We start from the raw sequence: 23,272 nt of genomic DNA on the forward strand, positions 1-23,272 counted from the left end.
ACTTGTATCTCCCAAGATGTAGGGTGCTTAGAGAAATAACTTAAGGGTCTCCCTATAGTACATCAGTAGTGTTGACTTTGTTTAAATAGAAGTCTCACAGTTTTTTTTTCTTCTTTTGTTACAAATGAATTGTTGTTCTCCTCTACCAAGACATTGAATGCCTCTTTGGCAAACATAGCCGCGTTTCCACCAAAATTACCCGGAACTTTCAGTCCCAGGAACTACTTTACCAGGAACTAAAAGGTTCCTTCAGCCAATGGTTGTCTGCGTTTCCACCGGGGTCTAAAGTACCGCGAAGATTAGGCAAATTAGCCCACTGACGTTGTCGTCGGTCCATCTGTCATATGATTTCTTCTGTAACCCCATACTACCACCGAAGTAGCCTACATTATTTTCTAATAACCGGGACAGCCCGGAGGGGTTTATTCCACTTATATACAACGGGTTACCAACAATGACTATATATGGTTACTTTTGTATTTATTGATTTTCATATATTCTCTCAAACACATTCATTAACAGCAGAAAACATGCACACGTTGTAAACAATTTGCTGTTTTATTACTTTCTCGTCGTCAATTCCATATAGGCTAATCGCAAAATGACAAGAATAGAACGAAAACTCGGACTTGCGTGAAAATGTAAATTAGTAGTGGTACAGCCACCGTTTGCTTTCCTTCGAAGTTACTGCTAGCCGAGCAGCGAAGTGTGCCCTCCAGATGCGAACCATGCACCATAAATGAGTCCATAGTCTTCCTGGTCTTTTCGTGGAATTGAAAAATGGCAGTAAAATTGAGTAAAATTACGGCAGTCTGAAAAAGCTAAAGCGAAGATTACTAGAATTAACCTGTTATTTTACCCGGATAAAAAGTGCGGAAGGTGATTTCCAGTTTGCCTGTACTGTATCACCAATGTTAATTATGCAGAACTACCGCATACCTCACATAACTGTATCAAACGTTTTGAGTCAATTACAACGGGCTAACAAAGAAAATCCGGAAGAAAATATTCAGCAACCGAATTAATCCGTTTGAATGTTTTGGTAGCCTACGTAATATGCTGTCCCAGCACGAATGCTTAGCATTTTATAAAACGAATACTAAAGCAAGAAAAGAACAGAAGAGCACACGTTATAATTCCAAGACGTTGACAGGTTATAACCAAAAGTAGGCTACTGCGCCGCATAACATACAAGTTTGATTTGAAGTTATTATGAAAATAAATTGGTTTGCCGCTCCATATTTTCAAACATGGCGGGTAATGGCGGAAAATAAATACAACACAAATGCTACGAGTACTCGACCAATCAGAAATGTTCAGCGCTGCAAGCTCCACCCAAAAGGTTCCTGTACTTTCGGAAAGTACTACCCCCCGAGCAGGAACGTTTTGGGGGGTAAAACAAAGCCCCCAGAACTAAATTTAGACCCTAGTTCCTGCGGTGGAAACGCACTGAGTTCCTCAAAAGGTTCCTAGTTCCGGGGTATAGTTCCTGCGGTGGAAACGCGGCTATACATTTCCTCTTACACTACTTGAAAAATTGTTTCCTTACACACTCAAAAGGAATCCTTTAATAGGTGCCTCTATTCAAATGAACAAGTTGCAGCTGCGTACATTTGAATAATTAGCATGAATAAATACCCGGTTAAACTGAGAACATGTGGAGATGATGTTTTATGAACTCATGATGCTAATTAGCGCTTTCCTTAGCAAATATGCCTCTTGGTAGGATATGACATAATCTAAAACTTTTTAGAAAACTTTTGCATGCATGCATCTATAACAGGTTTTGATGACTTAATATCCACATAATATACTAATGTCTATTTAAATGGATCTTAAATGGATCTGCTGTGGATGTAAAAGTTAATTTGGAAATAAATCACTTGGAGCACTGAGGCTAATGGACCAGCTGGACTAGATGTCTTCTCCCATCCAGAGCCTTCATAAGAGTTTGTGTTATGTCACAGTTTTAATGCTGTCCTTCACAGACTTACAGGAGAGCAGACGATAAAGTTTGTTCCTGGCCTTAGGCTTTGGCTGAATTCAATTTGCTCAGTAGCAAACACAATTTTGCGTGCGAAGGTGAATAAGGCATAGAGTAGCACGGCCCTTCCTGCCAGCAGTCTTAAATCCAATCCATTTAACTTGCACCAGGGGGAGTTCCAGGAGAAGATGAAAACCCAGGGAAAGTGTATGACTGGACGTGCCAGACATTCACTGATCAGATGCAAAAGAGCCATTGACACGCAAATGCATTTCCTGGGAATCAGTTTTCAAAGCATGCATTTTTAGAAGTCTTGGGGGGAAACATGGTCTTCAGGCGTCTATCGAACAGACGGATCCTTGTGAAATATATTTCTGATAATTTTTCCAGAGAACAGCCAGCATGCCAGCACAGTACTTTTGCAGTGCGACAATCTCTATTTGCGTCCCCTTGAGAGCAGCCGCCGCAGCACAGCTGAGTGGGTCTGCGCTCTTTTTAATGTGGTCTCAGACTACAGGCTTGACATTGTGAAACCCCTCCAGGCTAAAGCAGTGAAGGAGACCAGCGTATGTGCTGGCAAGAGTAGGTCAACGTGTGTTCTCCTTCTAATTGAAACTGGAATTTTTTATTTCACAGGAGTTTTACTCTCGTTTTTGAAAATCTTTCAGGTTTTCATACAGGTCAGGTCAGTGTGATATACTGTGTATGTATATGCTGCTCTTCCATGGTCAAGGGATTAATTAATTCATTCATTAATTCACTCTAGCTAGAACATGCTTCTTATTGCTTGGGTATCTGTGCGTTTTATGGTGACCCTGTGTTCCAAGGAAGATCATAGCATAGAGAATTATTTACAGATTAATCCTTGTTTTTTTTCAAACATTTCCCAGTGTCTGTGGGGTCAGTGAGGTCAAAGCAACATTATCATTGGCCAGACTCTTACGTGAACATGCTATTGAACAGATAGCCAAGTGTGAGTCACTTTCCCTCCTTTGTTTTGTGTTATCAACTAAAGTTAAATTGTGTGAAAGTTAAAAGGCAACACAAGACCACAGTTTCCATGTAGACAGTTATTATATACACAGACAAACATCCCTTGTCATTTCACACATACACAAATAGCAAATACAAGCTCTTGCTTGATGCCATTCACTACCCATAAATTACAGACAGAATGAGACTGACAGATTGTTTTTGATAATTTCAACAAACGAGGGACACTTCTAATTGAATAGGACACAGCAGGAGTTGCCTAGCAATTGGAATAGTGTTTTTCATTCCAGCATTCAGGCAATAAAAAACAGATTCAGAGAACGGTGACCAGCACACAGAATTATGTTTTGTTTATATATTCATTGACCTTCCTATGCTCTAATTGGGTGATGGAGTGAATCTTAGAACCATTTTCAGCTGTATAGTATACATTTCCCATCAGACTGCAATTCCTCACGTGACTCCATCCATGCGTTTTCAGTGACACCAGCTGGCTTGGATCTTTCTCTAAAACATCTTGTTAGGGCGAGTATGACTCTTTGGTCTTAATTCGACTGGCCATCTCAGGCAGTGTTTTACATTCAAAATGTTTACATCTGAGTCATTTGAAATATCTCCTGTGTCAATGAAGTAGCCGAGTATACCTTTTTTTCTGCAGCCCTCTAGATTTTTGGTCCCAGAATTGTTGTATGTATGTGAGTGAATCCATTTCTGAGAACAGAAATGAATCATAATAAAGAGAATTAAATTTCTTAATGTATAATGTATTCTCTCGTGATTAATGTTTGGGGGTGGACTTAATTAATGGACTGTGCTTTTCTTCGCTAAACATATTATACGGTCCACTCTACAAATAGGCCAATTAACCGGCTGGGCTTGTGAGATATTGTTCAGAATGAGAACTGTAGAATTGTGTATGGAAAACATGTTTTTATAGGTAATTTATCACAATTATACAAGTATATGGTTGTACTCAAATGGCAGTGATGCGGTATTGTGCTATTTTTCAACGTCATGGATTCTTTACATAAAAGATGTATGTGAATTGGAGATGTACATGTTTATATCTTGATTTTTTCCCCCCTTTTATTTAAATGCATATCTGCCCCTGAATTGTGCTTGTTGTGAATGTGTATTTTGTTCTGGTAGTGCATCTGCGTTGGAACAAAAAGGACCTGCTGATGAATTATTAACTGCAAACTACACTTCAAATAAGTGCAATAACTTACAATACATCCCCAAGCCAAAAGCGCACAGACTGAATGATAGCACAATTCTGCCTTTGGACAATGTCCTTGCTAACTGGGCCTACTTATGTCGTTCATCATTCTACACCTGCATAGATGGACAGTAATGTGCAGGATGTTTGTGTGTGTGTGTATGTATGCATACTGTATGTGTTTGCATGCACGTGTCAATGAGTGTAAGAACTCCTTGAACGTGAAGTGTCCCAGTGCAATACACTTACCTATGAACAAAAAATTGTTATATCGGAATTAGACTGGGGAAACCACCATGAAGCGACCTGATTTTGGCTCGTGTCAGCTCCACAGCTGTGGACGGGTTTGTGTATTGTCAGGCGTGTGCAGGGTGCTGAAGTGATGTCCTGATCTGGTGGGCAGAATGTGTTTGTTTATTATTGTGACTTGAATGAAGATCAAACTATATTTAATGAGTAATTAATGCAAAGACCCTGTTAATTCCAAAGGATTCACAAAGTTTTTATTTTTGGTTTGGCTCTGAATGGATCTGCTTTAAATCGTCTGCGCTAACCTGTCAAACAGGGATTGTGAAACATATCCCTTACTAACTGAGAGAAATACCGAAGCCCCCAGTAACTACAAATGCATCCAGACAACAGGTGGAAGCGGGGGTGGTAGAGGGGTGAGCACAAGTCTGCGAGCTGCAGAAAGCGTAGCATGCAAAAAGCAGTGCAGGCTATGAGCCGCACCTGTGAGGTGTGACTGTCGATTTAAAAAGGCGCTCCATTAGTGCTCTGTGCATGTGATACATTGGGCATGAGAGCATGTAGTGATGTGTGTATGTGATTGGTTGAGTGTGAGAATGTGTAATGTGTAATGATGTGTGTATGGTTGACCAGTGGTTGGCGTTTCCTGACCAAACTTGCTCTGTGCATTTCCCTGCATTTCGCTGGGTTCCTAGCGTGGGTTTCAGCATAGTAGAATATTGGGTTCTTGAGATTATTTCCAGAGATGAAGCAAAGATGAATTGCGGAGTTTCAGGAGCGTATATTTGACATAGAACTGATTATCACCAACACAGCTATTTGCATTCAAGTCCAGCAGTCACTGACAGTCAGAACTGTTCAGACCATTACCAATCGAAAAGGATGTTCATGCCACATGATTTCAGCGCGTTCTCTGAATACCGTTGAGAGAGGTTAAGGTTTACGCTGATCATAAACATTTATAGCTGGCCACAAGGATGCCCGTAATGATACCTTGACAACCCCCTTCCCTGCCTACAAGCTAAAAAAACTAAAAACGAGCTGTGAGAGAACAGCATTATAAATGAAGCCGCAATATGCGATGGCTCCTGGAAATGTCCAGAGAGTGTGCGTTTCTCATTGAGAGCAATGAATGGCAGAGGCATCCAGGGACGGTCATAAGACAGCTCGATCACACGTGGTTTTCTGCTGCAGGCATGGTCGATAGGAACGAAGGTTTACAGATGCAATAGATAACTGGTATATGAAATAAGATTCATCGAGAAATACATTTGCCAAGGTATGAACAGTATTTATTATGCTCAGACTGTATGTAATTTCTGAAAATTATCATGTGCTGCAGAAATGAGAACGTTCCCGGTGTGTGTATATATTTATGTGGCAATAATTCATGTTCGTCATATGTGACATACCCATAATAATTTCTAGGATATTGTAGAACACATTAACATATATTAGCTTTAATATGGAACGCTGGATTACGCAGAGGGGCAGCAGGACAGGGGAAGGAGAACACACATTTGACACAGACAGAGCTATTAGTGAAAGCCCAATGGCTCTCAAATATAAAAGAAGATCTTTGGGAAAAGACTACGTAACAGAATGAGGATCAACACATTATAATGTGCATTCCAGGGCTTCTTTATTCTTACCATAATCACATGTGGGATGATGGGGTTGGTGCGTTTTGGCCTGCATACATCGAGAATGAGAACTGTGCGTCATGCTTGAGAACCCCCGAAACCATTATGGCATGGATGTAATCAATGTTCGTCCTGACATTAAGTCCAAGTGCCATACATGAGAAAAAAGTAACATTTCTTTGCAGTTCTGCAAATTAAGCAATGAACAAAATGAACACGTGTTCCAAGAAAAAGAAAAAAAAAAAAAAAAAACAAGCAGTTGCCTTTATTTGTAAGTCAAGATTAAACACATTTTGATTGATCCCAGTCAAACATTGATTGAACCCAGGCCTGCATCTAGATTATCTGTCCTCGTTAATCATTGAAAGCTGAAAACACCCTTGCAAGTGCGGCAGCGCTTTGTCAATAATATGCGCCTCATGAAACACTTTCCTACAAAGGCCTCGGTGAATCACATGGGTCAGCTCCGTTTTGAACTATTTCCTTTTCATTTAAAGCGACACAGTCTTCACAGCGCAGACAGGCGTATAAATGAGCCAGACACCCGGCAAGCAAGGCGCCTGAGCTTTTGTTCAGAAGGATGTTTAGAGGATCCGCAGAGTGGATTGTATCGACTCAAAACCGGAGTCTGGCAAGTTTAGTTTTTTCCCCTTCACAACGTTTCGCACATTGCCTGAGCTTAAAGGTCGACCTAAAAGAGCTGAGCATCAAATGTGCTATAGTCCCTAAAGCAAATGCAGACTTCTTTTTCTGTAATCCGCATCACTTCTAATTGGACGGCAAATTGGGTCATACATCATCTCAATCTCCGATGTGGCCGTTTGCAGCCAGCGAGCCGTAGAGCGATCATTCAGTCATCCAAACCCTGGGGTGTCCTGTAATCGCAGACAGCACACATTAGATGTCCTCTACAAAGCTGAGCCACCGTCACACCAGCTTTCTTTATCCCTTAGATTTCTGTGTAAAATCCAAGTGAGATTTAAGGCCCAGGTCCTGTCAAATACCAGCTTCTCCCAGCAGAATGACTTCAGCCCTGCTTAAGGTGGATCCTGCTCATTTCTGTCTGGGTGCGGCTTAAACTGCAGACGGGTAGGTGCGGTTGGCACCTGAGGGCTGAACACTGACCAAACAGTTTTGGTAAACATTGTGGGTTTAACACCGTGGGTAGTTTTGAAAAGCATACGAACGGCAGTGAGAAAAAGTGAAAACTCATGCTTAAAAAACATCACTTATAACTCTGAATATTCATTTCAACCGACTTTGAATTTAAATCACTGATCAGATATTACAAAAATAAAGAAATGAACTAAACTGTTTGCTTATTTTACATATATTTTATATTATTACCTGTGTGAACGCACCAGTATAGTTTCAGCAACTTAAATTTGATGAGTATGATGGTTAACCACTAAAGATTCTTATATTAACTGTAATAATGCTAGAGAGACCTGCCAAGTCCTGTTATATTTTTCATTAATGCATTTCCTTAACATGCATTCTTCACTGCCCTGTGGGAACAGTCGTAGATGCAGAACCCGTTTCAGAGTGTTTTCAAATGCATTGCCTCTTTCCGATAGTGCCATTAGCACTGACTGGGAATAGCATTTCTGAATTATCTTTGTAGAAAAAGCATCAACAGTGGATACGTATGTTCTTAGGAGACAAAGGTCTGCCCAGAGGTGGTCTATTGGGGAGATTAAACATGGTGTGCCACATCCTGGTCTAGCTAAGGATCCTGTGGCTATTTACATATAGTAGTTTCCGTTTAGGAATTATAATGCAGTGACAGAACCTTAAATTCAAAATGTAGAGATTCTACTGGCCTGGCTTGGTACAGTAACTTTGTTTTTCCCCATACCTGGAAGCCCTTAATCAACAATTCTTTGCATTCATTGTGTGGCGGTGGCAGAGTGAATGCAAATTTGCAGTGTTGAGACTTCTAATACGTATTTCCCATTGAAGCAGCCTGCTGGATTTACCTGTATATACCTTTATCAAATTCAAAGCCCCTTTCCCACTATGGAGCTGGAACCAACCTGGTTTAATTGCAGCCCTTTTCCAGTACAGAAAAGGATTGTTGGAACACGATGTGTAGTTTCGGTCTTGGGTTTCCTGTTATGTATTTTTTGTTATCCTGACCAGCGTCAGCTCAGCCTACGAGTGCTACTGCTGCTGGCCTACTTTAGAGCCCGCCATGGGGGAACTGAACACTGCACGCTGCACTGCTTGCATCAGCGTCTGTATTAAAACCCAGGGAGACATAAAGATGGGAATAAGGCAAGGAGGGCAATCAGTGACTAAAGCAATACTGCATATATGAAAAACTTAAAATGGAGTCAACAGTTTTTTCAACAGGACCTGGTTAAAACTGCTGGCTGTGTCAATTCAGTAATCTCGCTCTGGGCAAAGCTGTGTTCAGTGTGATGTCATGTGCTCTGGTCTTGGGTGCGCTGCAGTGGGGAACACCAGTCATGCAGCAACCAGCAGGCAGCACTGGTTCTGGCTTGTGCTTTCCTGTTTCTACCTCTGTTGAATAAAAAGTGATATACTGTAAAGTCACTGACCTGGGATCAGATGATAAACCTAGAGAATATCCCTTTTAAAGAACAAAAAAACTATAGTATGGGATAGTGGGTGTGTTTTTTATGCCACGTTCACTGAGGCTCCCAAATCCACAAAGGGTACATGTGCACAGTGTTCTGCGCATGGATGGAAACCAATTTTTCTAATGTTTCTTGTGTTAACAGTGCATATATTTTTAAAAATGGTTCTTTTTTTTCCCCCATTAGGGACCTTTGGAAAACATCTAGTAATGTCTCCACTGAAGCACTTTTAAAATTGAGTTGTAATGGTCCTGTGAGAAAATAGGCCATTGGTGAAAATTAGTCCCTTGAAAGGTTTGTAAAATAAAATTATGATTGAATACTTTTTAAAAAGCAAAACAAAGCAAAAAACCTACAGTCAAATGTAATCCATGTTCACCCAGAGTACTTCAGTCTGTCATATTCTGCAGGAAGGTGTACGTGCAATACACAGGACCAAGAAGCATAACTCAGACATGAGTGCATACACCGACAGACATCCTACTATGCTCTGAAATCCAGAAAATCTCCACAAAGTATATTAATTCCCACATGGTTCATTCTCTTTTTTTAAATAATAAAAGCGCACATTATAAACAACATTTAAGTAGTTGAAACATTTTAAGATGGTGAGAGGAAATGAAAGGAGATTGAGACCCCGGTTCTGGAGTGCTTAAGCTTGATAAACTCCAGTCCTTGAGGGCCATAGTGTCTGCTGCTTTTTGGTGTTTCAGTAGAAGTGACTCATTTACGTTCTCTTCGTTCTTAAGGCCTGCTCACTAATTGGCTGCTCACTGAAATTAAACTGCAAACACCTGCAGACACTAAGGCCCTCCAGAACTGGAGTTTGTCAACCCAACTCTAGAGGGACAAGATATAAAGCTTAAAAAAAATTGAAAAATGGATGTGTATGTGTTAACTTGGTGCATTGACAAATGGTTTAAAGCTTATAAGAGCGTGTTCCATCAGTGGAGTTACCTAAACTCATCTCCGATTAATTCATACACAACATGAAGAGTGAGAGAAAAAAAAGCAGCATAAGAGAGGGGGGGACCTGAGCATATGGTCTATTACAGGTGGCCTTGTTTTCCACTTGTCTGCTGGCCTTTTCTTTATCTGTCTACCATCTGGGCTGGATTGTTCGCTGTCCTGAAGCCCTTTATTATATCCCCAGCTATCGAACGCTGATCCTTTCTTGTGTTCATCCAACTGTCAGTCTGTTCATTCATCCAGGATGGATTTGGAAGAAATGTGGTGAAATGACAGGCTTGATAAAATGAAAAAAGAAAAGAATTTATGGTGACTGACAACTCTTGACGGCACGCTTGTGGGATGGGGGGTGGGGAGTATGACTTTATGTTTTTGTAGCACTTGCATTAAGTTTAATCTGCAGTAACAGTGAAAGTACTCCGTTTAAAACCCTGCTTTCACTGTTATGTAGAATATGAGCCACTAAACTATGCAGTCCTGCATCAACCATCACTGCTGTCTGCTCATCTGCTGTAGCATCAGGGTGCAGTGAAGTGGAGTACGTAGCCTCGGTCCCTCTCTCAGCCCTCCTCTCTCGCTGTCTTTCGCAGGGGAAGAGTGCGAGCCAAACCCATGCGCGAACGGGGGCGCCTGTTTCACGGCGCTGGCTGACGAGGCTCTCTCATGTGAGTGTCGCTCTGGCTTCACAGGTCCCAAGTGTGCTAGTGTTGTGGATGTTGGTAAGTGAAAAGCACGACATTTCGGCGACACCTTTTCTTCAGCCTGAGCCTGCGTTCCTTCTTTTCCCCCCGTCCCCTGTCCTCGAAAAGCATCGGCGCCCTGTCGCAGAACTTTCAGAGGTATCTGGCTGCCCCCTCCCCTCCTGCCCCCCTGAGATTGGGCCTGGTCTGGTGGTCACTATGTTGCCCGCGCCTACCCCGTAATGTGGGTTGTCATCCCACATCTGTGTCCGTGGAATGTTGTGTGAGTGTCCGTCCTGCGCACAGCGGTAGTGGGACTGTAATCGCTCTCCTCTGGGAAGACGCTGAAAAAGTCCCGCGCCTGCTTCCTGTCTGCTGGCGACCAAGCAGGCAGGAGCTTGGCCCTGACATATTGTGCACCTTGGCGGACCCGACAAGGCGCTCCACGCCCCCGGCAGCCCACCGACGGTACTTTTCGTCGCATGACAGCCTGCCCGTTAATCCCTGCTTATTCGCAAATAATATCCTGGCTGTTCAGTTAAAGCTGGCAAAGACCGCAAGTATATCCTTCTTTCCCTGCTGATGTCCCTGACATCAAAAGGGCATTATCCTCTCCTTTCCCTCACATATCTCTATTCATACACTTTATTCAAATCCCTAGGTTAGTAGGCTTCACCATGTGTGATCAAACTGTTCCTTTTAACAGCTCCCTCAGCCATTTTTGCTATTTTCAATTCCTGCTGTAGTCCATTGGATACACCTGACTGTTAAACATGTGGGACCTTAGTTTACGACAGAAGGTAATAACACAAGTTTCAAAAGCAAGGAGATGAAACACTGCTCACCAAGGGGCTCCCGATTCTGTATATATATATATATATATATATAACAAAAATTATTTGCGTGAAATAATTTAGGAAGCACTGGGTAGCATTGCTTTGGAATAGAGCTTGTTTAATATGTCTGACCTAAGATTGCTAATATGCTTGTTGTAACTTGGCCTCATTTTGATACCAATACTTTTAATAACAGGCCTAGATTTTGTGATGCTCCAAATTTAGAGGTTAACATAAAAGATTTAGCTAGTATGTTCCAGGTATGATATTTTACTTGTGTTTATGTGGCTTTTCATTTGTGATTTTATTGCCTATTGGTTTTCGTATGGTTATTTCTCGAGGCAGGACAGGCCCAGCAGATGAAATGTTATTATTTAAATACCTTTTAGCTGAAAATCCTTGATTAGCAAGATGGTAGGGGGAGGAAAGTGTGCATGGGCGTTCAATTTTGCTTTAATCAATGTGCTGTTAGGTGAAAATACAGTGGTTACTGTGCACCAAGGGTCACAGTGGGCCTTTTGTAATTAAAGCACATCCTTTAATGGCCTGTAAAATGGCATGCCTTAGTCAAAGGTTCCTGTGTGTTTAGCCTAGGAATCCATTACTTGAATTAGTTTTGTCACTGTAATTTTGGTAGCCAGTTACAGTTACAGGATGTAAGTAGTTACAGGATGTTGGAGTAGGTGAAATTGTGCCTTTACAGACATGCTTTGTCAGAGGATGAATGCCAGATAGATTTTTCCTTGAAAAAAGATATTGTAAAGATAACTATTGCTACACTGAAATATCTGGGCAAAGATTGATTTTTCATTGTACTTCATTTCAAACAATAGTGTTTTTTGCTTACCTCATGTGACTTATAAAAATTGAAATAGATGTTATTCAATTCCATTGACTTTCAAGTTATTCAGTTCAATTATCATTCAATTAACAGTTGAAATATCTTACATTAACAATCTTACTGTGATGCACCTTGAATCCAGATAATCTCACATATGTAATACAGAAGCTAAAACAGGCTATGGTAAAACACATTCCATATTACACAGCTGAGCTTCCATATGCATGTGTCTGAGGAAGACACTTCATGTGCAGACTAAGACAGCAGACCTTGAGAGCTTGATTGACTAGCAGTGGTTGCTGTTGAGCAATGAGTCCTGGTCATTCTGGCTAACTGATTCCCTCCCTCCATGGGAGATGTAATTGTGTGTTGCCCTGCAGGCACAGACATAGTCCATGTTCAATACTAGATCCATCCACACACTGGAACCTCTGAGTGCCTCTGTAGCCCAACTAGTATTATTATAGATTTTTGTCTTTGTAACTTTGGAGTAGAGGTTGTTCTTTTTAATTGATATTTTATCCCGATTTTTCCCAACTCAAACTCGACTGAACTGGTTGATCTCCTGCTGCAGCCCTTCCTGCCGACTTCAGGAGGAGAGGGCAGATACGTGACTCCTCCAATTCACTATTCTTGCTTCTTTTTCCAAAAACTGCAGACGCACCACCAATTATATACTGTCCATGGTTGAGGGTAATGAGGTCAGCGTATTCTTGGTTTGTACGTTCGCAGGAGTGGAGTGATGAGGTCAATGGAACTAGCCAATTGTTGCCGCGCTAATGCAGACCTCCACCCATAGGTGGCGCTAATGCAGACCTCCACCCATAGCTGGCAATGACACAACTGGGACTCGAACACCCAGTCGCAGGGCTTTCTGAACGAGCGTCTTTACAGCGTGAGCCTCACGGTGGTCCTTCTGAGTCGAGGTGGTTAACAATTAATAAGGAAATTTCATATCAATTTATGCAATACTTAATTTATCATATCACATATTCCAACGGGCCCTTAAACGCACTCCCTGCTTTGTTTCCAGGGGAGAAGAACATTGCGGCACATGTTTTGGGTGGGTGAATATTAATCAGCGAGTCACAGGTCAAATAATGAATTCAGCCGATCACAGTGTGGTCACTGGGAAGGCAAGCGGGGTGTTAGGAAGGTTTGTTATGTGTTCATGCTGACAGAGAAAATGACCGCTTACCCAGCTGTCCGTTCACTTAGAACTCGTGGCAGGGAAGGTCTCATTATTCCAGCACAGTGCTCCCACGCGCTGTGAGCTGATTGATTATCCCTCTGGAAATTTTCTGTAGGCCAGAAAGGACTGGAATTACCAGGCAGCAAACATTATTTCACAGGATCAAGTTTGACAAGTGGCTGTTTGTGGCTATCAGCTATTGTCCTTAACATTACATATCATACTTAACATAAAACAGCCTAAAAGATAACAGAGGTTTCTTTTGGTTAGCAAGAAATGTGTAAATGTGTACAGTCAACAGCAATGAAATATTTTTTTCAAATGAAGGACGCTTGAGCAAGATGAAACATACACACAGACAATCTGCAACCAGTATAGCCATAAATGTGGTTTGTCCGCAGTTCTTAAGTATGTGTCCTGTATTTGTTGACCAAATTAATTGGGCCCAGATTAAAATTGTCATTTAAGAAAGTAAATGTGGTACATCCTTCAGTTCCTCACTTACAGTTAATGACGAAATGTGCTACGATGTGAATAGAGGCATTGGAAAATTTGGTTGTTGTATAATTATTTTGTAGGTTGCCAGTGCTATCAGTGAGTTACAGACATGAAGGCTGAATGATGCAGCTAGTGGGTTAACTAGCATGGTGAAAAGGGGGTCGGACCAAATGAGAAAAGGGTCAAGGTTCATTTAGGGACGAATGAGAGCGAGCTAAAATCAGGTGGTACATATTATAATTAGCCATCTTCATTAAGACCTGTTGCTTATCTGGAGGGCAGTGATGTAAGAATATGGTAATAAGTACAAGCTTTATCTGGTACTCTTATCATTCATAGACATACGGTATTGTACTCTTAATTAAGCTGCTATTTAAAGCTTGATATGAATTGTTGATGCATTTCATTTCAGCCTTGTTCAAGGCCATCTCTTGAAAATGCAGCTACCCATGAACAACTGTACATAACGGCTGCATGCTTTTAATGAGACTGCAAATAAACAAATACACACTCAAGCACACATATGCACACACACACACACACACGCCACAAGTGAACATTATTTGACAAATCATCTGCCACCCTAAAAGCAAAAATGGGGTAAAATTATATAAAATCTATTTTTATTGTACATTGAAATTTTTTACATGGTAGTTCTATATTGATTATAGGTTGGAAGCTTGAATGTCGTACTGTTTCAGGTATTTAACCTACATTTATTCAAGTTAATATACAGCTATATAAATAAATGAAATGTAAATTGAATATGCTGTGGATTTAATGGGCATCTGCTGAGAAAATAAACAATGTTGGTACTGAAATCTGTTGTGTTCGTGGACAGCTTATATAAAATTACTTTTTAGCATATATGCTTCTGGGGTATCCTCTTGCCACCGAAGTGCTAATTGATGTCGATGGAGGGAAGATTCTTTTAGTGATTTTATTGCTTTTTTTTTTTGCTGTGTTGGAAGCGCTTACTGCAGCGCTCCATCTGCTGCGTCGCCTTGGTAAGCAGATTCCCCCGCGTGTCCCTGACTGGGCGGCTTTCGCCTTCTCTCGCCTGCCCTGCCACCTGTCTCATATAACACTGCTTCCCCCTTCAGAGCTGCGCTGCTTGGCTACCCTTTCTTCCTTATTTACAAATGTCTGAGCCTGCATTTCCCCTTTTTTCCATTTATTCAGTTCTTACTGGAAGGCTTTGCACTTTCGCTGGTATTCCTGCTGGTAATTTCCCTGCTTTTATATTTTGTATCCCTCTACCCACAAGTACTTGACTCTTCTCATCCTCTACATCATTCCAGATATCTATCCTTTTAACCGGCTCTATATTACGACCAGTGTGTATAAACATTGCGTATTGCATTCATTCTGAATAATTTGTTTTTCACGCTATGTCGTAATAATGAGATCTTTTCCTCTTAATTATGAGAAAAGATCTCGTAGTTATGAGAAAATCATGAGAAAAGATCTTGTAATTTTGAGAAAAAAGATCTTGTAATTACAAGAACAAATTACAGTGCCTGTAGTAGTGGTGGAAACATTGCTGATTAAAATTGTTTTGTACAGTATAGTACAAAGATTTGAGTTATTGACTACGTGATTTGTTCCCTGATGGGGTCAGTTCCACAACTACATGAATTTGTCCACTACAACTACATGAATTCCACATTCCTCACTTTTTTTTCTGACAATAATATTTCTTCCATATCGCACATATAAATATGCTTCTCAGGGATTTCTATTCATTATCCCCCTGCTGCTATTTCTGGCCCTGTCTTGATTTGTCAGTGATTTGCATTGATTTGGGTCACAGTCTGGAGATGGTAATATGGTTCTCTCAGAGCTCCTTGTGAGTTCCTAGCCAAGCAGACTAGAAATCACAGGGATTCAATGCCTGAGTTGGTGGTGCTACCATATGGTCTGCCATCACTTTGCATTAATGGACCATATAAGGCAGGTCTCTTGAGAGAGACATTAGTGTACGCACTTGCTGGTTTGAGAGGCTTTGCCATAGCTCTGCTGATACAGGCTTTTCAACTTCTCTGCCGCCTTCAAAAGGCACAAGTGCGTTAGATGGGGTTTGTGCATACGAATGTGAATATGCATGCAAAGCAGAAGCCATATGACTTTTTAATGACATTTCCCACATTTCATCTTGTCTAATTGGAATCGGCAGTTGTTTCCCTCAGGTAATGTAGAGGTGTTTGCAGTCCTCTGATATACTCATCTGTGAGAGGTTACACATTACTATAGGAGAGAACTGGTGCTAATCGAACAAGGGGTTTATCTCTCAGTAGTGAGAATTCACAGCCTCTGGGAGCCTGGGATGAAGTTGGGAATAACATGGTAGTAACCAGAGGTACCCTGCTGATTTAAACAGCCCTTGGATGAGGCAAACTGTGTCTTGCTGTTGCACTCTTCCAGTCATAATTGTCTAAGCTTGAAAGCACAACTCATGCCCAGACTGTTATCGTAGTGAGCCACTTGAAATGGCCACATTTGTTTCTGCAAATGTAATGATCAATTATGTGTTTCAGCAAGTGGAGACACCCATGTGCCATTTTTATTTTGTGTTGGGGGAAGGCTGCCTGGATTTTTTGCTTGATCCTAGGGGACATTCTGGTTAACTCGTAGTTGGTAGTAGCAAGCATTCAAATCTTCAGTGTTGGCTGTTACATGCAAACACACTATAAATTATTTGGGTGGAATTACACTCAAAATGGTGTCCAGTCCTCACAGTATAGCTGTGGTCTTTGCACACATAGATCCTCATCCTTTTTGCGTCCAGTCTCAGAAAGCAATATGCTGTTATTTTCTTTTTCCCTGAGGTCAGCCTTACTGAAATAAGCTTCCAATGCTCCAGAAACCAATTTGACATTTTGCCCTGAGATGTAGCCAAGTAGATTCAGTCCAATGTCCTATAAGGACAGTGCCATTGGTTTGGCCCCAGGTGCTGCTGATTACATATGTTGTGTTTATCTAACTAGTACAGGGACATAGTTTGAATTTCCTTTGTGTGGCCTTTCGAGACCCATGTAGCATGATTATAGCTTCTTGTACTTACTTGTGTTGGTCAAAAGGAAAAACAGTAATAATTACTGTAAAAGTACTATAGTATTAATACAATAATAAAGTGTGATCTGTATTAAATTATGTTGCACGATTGTCCGTCCTCAACATTTGGTTGTTCCTCTGCAATAAAATGTTGGCACTAAAACTTGATTAATGTCCACATAATTTATGGTGTACTGCTTGAAACCTGGTAGAGAGTTTTTTCATTCTAACCTAATATTCTCTATTTCAACTCAATAAAATGCTGAAGGGAAAATGGTAGGAGAAGTGAAATCTCTTTAAAATGTATCAGCAAAAGTTGAGGTGGAAATCTCATCACACAGACTGTGACTTCACACACACTTGGTTCCTCACATAATTTGATTTATCCATCCCCTGTGCGACTTTCATATCTGGTTGTAAATAAACACTGTACTTATTATGTCATGATGATCAAAACTTCAGCTCCATTACCATATGGAGCGATGAAATAAATAACAGCAAAACTGTGTTTGGAACAGTTTTTGTCTTGATATGATTGCTGATTTGCATTTTTAATGTGTTTAAAGGGACACAATCTGATTACAAGATTGAAAGATGCCTGCTGTTTATACTGGCACTCAAGGCCAAGGTCTTTCAGAATGTTTAAACGGTCAATGTAGTAATCAACCTTTAAGCAAGTGAAATGTGCAGATTAGTATTCATGTTAACTGATTAAAAACATTTTTCTTTTTTTTTCTTCAATTGAGACATCAGCAACAGCAGTGTACTTGAAGCATAATTTATAAGCACTCCTCTGACACGGTAATGTAATAAAAATATAAATTGATTTTTGTTTGAAAATGCGTGCGTACATGCCTAAATCTGTTTGCATAGGTGCTTAGTTGCTACTACATTAACTTCTTTTTTCTCTCTCTCTCTCGCTCTCTCTCTCTCTCTCTCTCTCTCTCTCTCTCTCTCTCTCTCTCTCTCTCTCGCATTCCTGGCAGCAGCCGATGGAGAGGACCCTACTTCAGCAGGTGGGATTTTTGTAGACCGTGTAATTGTGCCGTTTCCCCTCATGCCACTTCTGCACTCCATTTTACGATTCTGTTGTGAACGCAAGCCTGCCTGCACTTTCCAGTCTGTGCCTTTCCCCACTCATTATTACTGCACGGTTTACGAGCCTCTTCTAATAAAATCCCTCCGTTATGTTCTCCATAGTTTTTATGTTTGTACTTTTTAAAATTCCTTCTTTTTCAAGTTTTTCTTCACGTGTCTCAAATGCACCTCACATGTTCTGTACGGCGTTGAATGCTGAATGTTTTGAGACTGTGTTTAATATGTAGTTCAAAGATGGCTGTGTTAACTTATTTAAAGCGGTGCCATGCGGGACTCTGATGCGTAACTCCAGGGTGCTAAAATCACAGCAGTGCCGCCCCGAGCCGTTCACTTTGGAAAGCCTTAGCTGTGGAATTTTGCCAGTTCTTGGTTGAGAGGTGTACCGTAGGCGTTGACGCTAATTTACTGTCTTTCAGTAGAAGTCCCAGTTGTGGTGAGATATGGCATCAGGGGGAAGTTATACCATGATCAATTCATTTCAGGAGTGTAGGCGCAGCTTCATCTCCTCTCTCATCTCTCACCTCTGTGCTATATATAGCACGGCACATCCGGGCCTCCCATTGGCTGCGGCTGCTCGGTGCGCATCAGCTCATCTCTGAAGGTTTTCGCACTCTCCAGTCTGAGGACCCCTTTTCAATAAGTTTGGCTGTCACAGCATGCATCTGCGTGCACCTTGATGTTAGTTACATGCCAGCATATTAAATTAGTTCAAGGGCCCTTATATAACAGCACATCAAAGATTGAGGTCATGTGCTCTGTGCTGACAAGTTATGTTTCTGTAGAAATAGCAAGTAAAGAAATTGCTGTTCTTTCTTCTGGAATTTTTAAAAACTTTTTACAGAAGGCACACAGCCTTTTTTTCCCCAAATACAGCCTCTATGTAAATACATTTCCTGTGGCACTTGTGTGTGCCCAATCGTTTTCTCTGCTGTACTTGATAGGAGGATTGAATAGAATGCTAAATCAAAGAAATGGCTGATAATTTCACAAACTACATATCATGGGTAACAAAACTGGAGAAAAGTACTGTGATTTATTAATATTTTTAGTAGCTACTGTTTTTTTGCACAATTTATTAAGAGTAGCCCAGAGTAGACACGCGTGTAGCTGGAATATAAACGTTATAGCGTTTGGTATTCAATTAATGGTATGATATACCTGTAAGAGGCTCCTTAGTCTTTTTCTGATCTGTGCATTGAAGGAGGGAGTTCTAGCAATGGGACAGGCCTAAAAATATTCAATTGAGTTAAACATAAAAAAAGAAACAAATTCCATCATCAATCAAAAAGAAAGGATTTGATAGACAGACTGGAGAACACAAATGAAAATGTAGATAAATGTAGATGAAATAGTGCTTATACATAGCCCCCTTTAAATACATCAGAAGAACAGGCATCAATCACTTGTCAGATATCATTAACTGAACATCAACAACAGTTGTCAAAATGTGATTGTAAAGAAAAAAGGAACATTTGTCTTTGTACTATTAAAGCTACCAAAGCTATCACATTTGACGTCCATGTATTCTGATATGCATTTCATAATTGTAAAATAGGTACAGTAATTATTTAAGCGGTTCAGTCCAAAGTTATGTAGCTTCAACTGATTTGTTTTATAGAATTCTATGGAAAGCTGGATTTGCTGGGTTTTAAAAAAATCTTTTTTACCTTATCCACATCATAAATTATTTTTTCTATGAATTGTGAAGTTCTTCATGATTCATTCATTGATTCATCTTCCTGTTTTCCTCTTTTCATTTCAATTGTGTGGGAGAGACGGTGTTTAGCAATTTTGCAAGTAAAATGCAGAGCCATTTCCATGTATTATAGCAGCTAGAGCGCCATAATGAACCTGCTCCTATACTGAAGCTCTTCCCTGCTGTGAGAACCTGAGAAACACTTAAGTCCTCTGAAGTGCACAAAATGCACATTGTTCATCAGAATCCCATTCGTTTCACGTCAAACAGCAGGGATGTCATTGTTAATCATATGTAGAGCCCCTGGATTGAAAATAATCAAAGTATAACTCGATTTCAATGCTGTCTACTGTCATCTTAAACATCGCTTGTTGACCCACACTCTTAGCTATGCAAGTGGCCATGTTGAAACACTTATTCTTTTTGATGTTTCTTACATCTTCATTGCTTCTTAACTCTGGGAGGTTCCAGTTGATGCCGGGAGATTCTGATGCTGTTTTACAGTATGAAATCCTCATTGCAAACAGTACTGTTCTTGGTTGGTTGGAATGTTTCACGTTCCAAGAGTAGGGAGTAAAAAATTGTAATGTTAAAGGCAGAGAGCCATTTATTTGGTAAGTATGTGGCTGAACATGTAGCCCAGCTGGTAAAGGTTAATTTTTTCCTCTTACGTCTGGCCAGGATCAGGTACAAAGAGAGCAGGCATAAGATCAGGCATGCTCTGCTTGGGTATTTTTATTGCTTTGTCATGAAATTTAAGAATGTGTTCAGGCCAGTGTACCATAGACGTAGATTAGGACATTGATATCTTTGTACTCTGCGGCCTCCAGGTTTTCTGAGTTGTATTATGGACTGTGATGCTTCCCCAGACAAGGGTGTTTGTAGTGCAGTGCCAGTGTAGTATATTAGTTAAGAAACTGGACTCGTAACTGAGAGGTTATGAGTTCTATTCCTAGGTGGGGAATAGAACTCTGTACCCTTGAGCAAGGTGCTTAACCTGAACTACATCAATAAATATCCGGCTGTCTAAATGGAAGCACATAAAAATGTAAGCTGTATGTCACTCTGGATAAAAATGTCTGATAATCCCTAAAACATAAGGAAGAGAAAAAGAGAAATGTGTGTATAGTATATGGTAATTAGCTTATGGTACTAGGTACTTCTCATTATCCACAAAAGTTAAGCAAACTACCATCATCTCCCAATGCAGACACGTATTTGATTAGTGGTGCAAGAAAGCAATACACTTCTGTCTGGTATCTGTATGACTGGAGTAAGCCCTAGCCCTTTGGGTTTGTTGGTAATATTTTGCTTTACATATGTGGGAATATTAGGATTCACAATATTGGGAATTCTGCAACGTATAGCTACACAAATAGTTACACGTATGAATCCAACGTGTATATTTTAATCATCAAGCTTTCTGATTTGTTTGATCACATTCTGTCATAATTACCAATCAGGAAATTTAGAGTTTAACATTAGAGGTTTCTGGTGAGAATCCCCACCCCCCATGTTCTTCAATTTAACTAACACAGACCTTTAATTTAATATCCCACACACTTTTTAATGAAAACAGATCATAAAATTCCTGAGACATTTGCTTCAATTGGGTATTTTTAAGAGATTACTCGGCTGTAGTTCCGGTAGTGTTTAATGTCTCTGCACAGAGCATCAGGAAGACCTGTGAACCCGCGGTCAACCTGTATGCAGACAGAAATATTGCTGCATTCTCACAAGTAAAATATATTGGACTTCCTACTGAGCTCACATTTTAAAAGCGGGTGACCGATGCATGCAGGAAAGCAGCATCCATCATTGTAAGTATGGCCATTTCAAAATACTTATCTGTGAAACAGGATAGGGTACAGGCAAAGGAATGCTGATAGTGCTCTGTGATTGATCTCAACTCTATCATGCCAGCCTGTCTGAGTGTGAGAAGACGCTGCTGTAAATGTGCAGGGAGACGGCTCTCCTTTCCTCTATGAGAAAAGGCCGGGACAGCAGCCCTCTACAGTGTTTCTTACTGCACATGTGTGCGCAGATGCAGCTTCTCACAAATAAGGAGAAAAGCACTCGGCCAGGTACACCCCTCCAATTAGTGGCCGGAGTCGGTGTGGAAACGAATGTCAGTCGGGGCATATTAAGCCTTCTTAAGCCCCGCAAAAGGTCTTTGTATTGAGCAAGCATGTTACAGTGAATACATCTGAGACTACGAGATGATCATGGGAGTGCTCTCTTTCCAGTGCGTCATTGTCATTGTGCCCCGTTGCTGATGGTTATGCCATTGTGGCGGAATGTTGCGCTGGAATGTGCTCAGGCCTGCATTCAGTCCCTAACTTTGATTTACACAGTTTGCCAATCACGGAAAACCACTCACTGAACTGTGTTTGTGAAGTCAAAAAAAATGAAGAGTTAGCGAGCCAAAAGCTAATGTTGATTGAGTCCAGGTCACAGCATATAGCACAGTAAAGACAGCAGATTCTGTGGCCCTGTGTGACGGGCATCGGTGTCCTTGGGCTTCATTGTTTTGAATGGAGTGCTTGCGTCCACTTTTGATGTGCTTATCTGCATTCGCTGGCTTTCCGCGGAGCAGGAGGGAGACAGGAGACGTTTTATCAGAATGGAGCCGCCATCGCTGGTGACATTTTCATGGCATTTCCTTGCTCGTCTGAAAGCCTTTCAAGGTGATATCGGACTTTATTAAATTTTCCCTGATCCTCCAATATTTAGGGTTTGTTTGACATCCGTGGCTCGAGCCATTGTGTTTTAATACTATTGATGCATTTTACTACTTTTTGATTTGTGTTCATCGCTCTGACGGAATTAAATGTTAACATGTCTTGTCCTTTTTGTCCTGGTAGGACATAAAGAGACATGCTTGGAATTGTCAAAAATACCTTGTCTTGTCACCTTCTGAAGGAACCCTTTCATCCAGACAGCAGAAGATGACCGAAGAATCAGGACAGAGATGTAGCGTGCAAAACATGATTACCAGAAAACTAGAAAAGTAACCCCTCCAAAAATGCCAACAGTTCTATTTTGCCCATTCTGAAGTTCTGAACCCAACCCCCACCCCCACAACTGCCACACTGCTGGATCAGAAGATATGGATGTTACATGAATGTTGATCAAAGGACAAACTGATTGATTGATTTATTATTACATTATCATATTCATGCAGTAAACAAAATGATATTTTAGATATAGTATATGCAGTATGTCAAATATCATTACTGATATAATAAACCAACTACTCCCTGGAGTCAACTGCCTTTTTTTTTACCAGAAATTTAACTAACAACTTAGTAAAATAGCTACTCTTTATAGTAGAAACCTGAGGATAGATGTTACAGAGAGATGTTATTTGAGTCTAGATTCAAATGATCAATAAGTGACCATAGGCCACTCATGATATTATGTTTTGGCCAGACCCCTGGTGAAGGCATAGAGCTTGAAAATGACAGATATTTAATAACTGAAAACTCTGAGTAACAGAAATTTTAGAAATGATTACTGAATTGCATTATGGAAATAATTATGGGTGGTATTAAATCTTCTGATTAAACCTGTCTTGTAGACCTTTAATCTGTATAATTGTGAACATTCAATTTTCAGTGTCCTAAATGACACACTGTCTTGAGTGTATTCTTCGCATAATAACTCATCAGCTTGCAAATCGCTGTTGTTTTGTTGTTTAATGTGTTAAGGAGGGGA

General features: G+C 40.6%; 1 protein-coding gene across 5 annotated transcripts in view; it reads left to right on the forward strand.

Annotated features, from left to right (window-relative positions):
- Positions 1–23,272, forward strand: part of edil3b (EGF-like repeats and discoidin I-like domains 3b) — a 111,247-nt gene that overhangs the window by 15,265 nt on the left and 72,710 nt on the right. Inside the window, exons 2-3 of one of the 5 annotated variants that reach the window (XM_064308126.1) lie at positions 10,251–10,379; positions 17,748–17,777. In XM_064308126.1, the coding sequence (XP_064164196.1) occupies positions 10,251–10,379; positions 17,748–17,777 (159 nt within the window). The remainder of the gene's footprint in view (positions 1–10,250; positions 10,380–17,747; positions 17,778–23,272) is intronic. The other 4 variants (XM_064308127.1, XM_064308128.1, XM_064308129.1 and 1 more) reach the window with 4 other exon arrangements.

Source organism: Anguilla rostrata, chromosome 14 (genome assembly GCF_018555375.3).
Source record: "Anguilla rostrata isolate EN2019 chromosome 14, ASM1855537v3, whole genome shotgun sequence".
In the NCBI taxonomy this organism is placed as follows: Eukaryota; Metazoa; Chordata; class Actinopteri; order Anguilliformes; family Anguillidae; genus Anguilla; species Anguilla rostrata.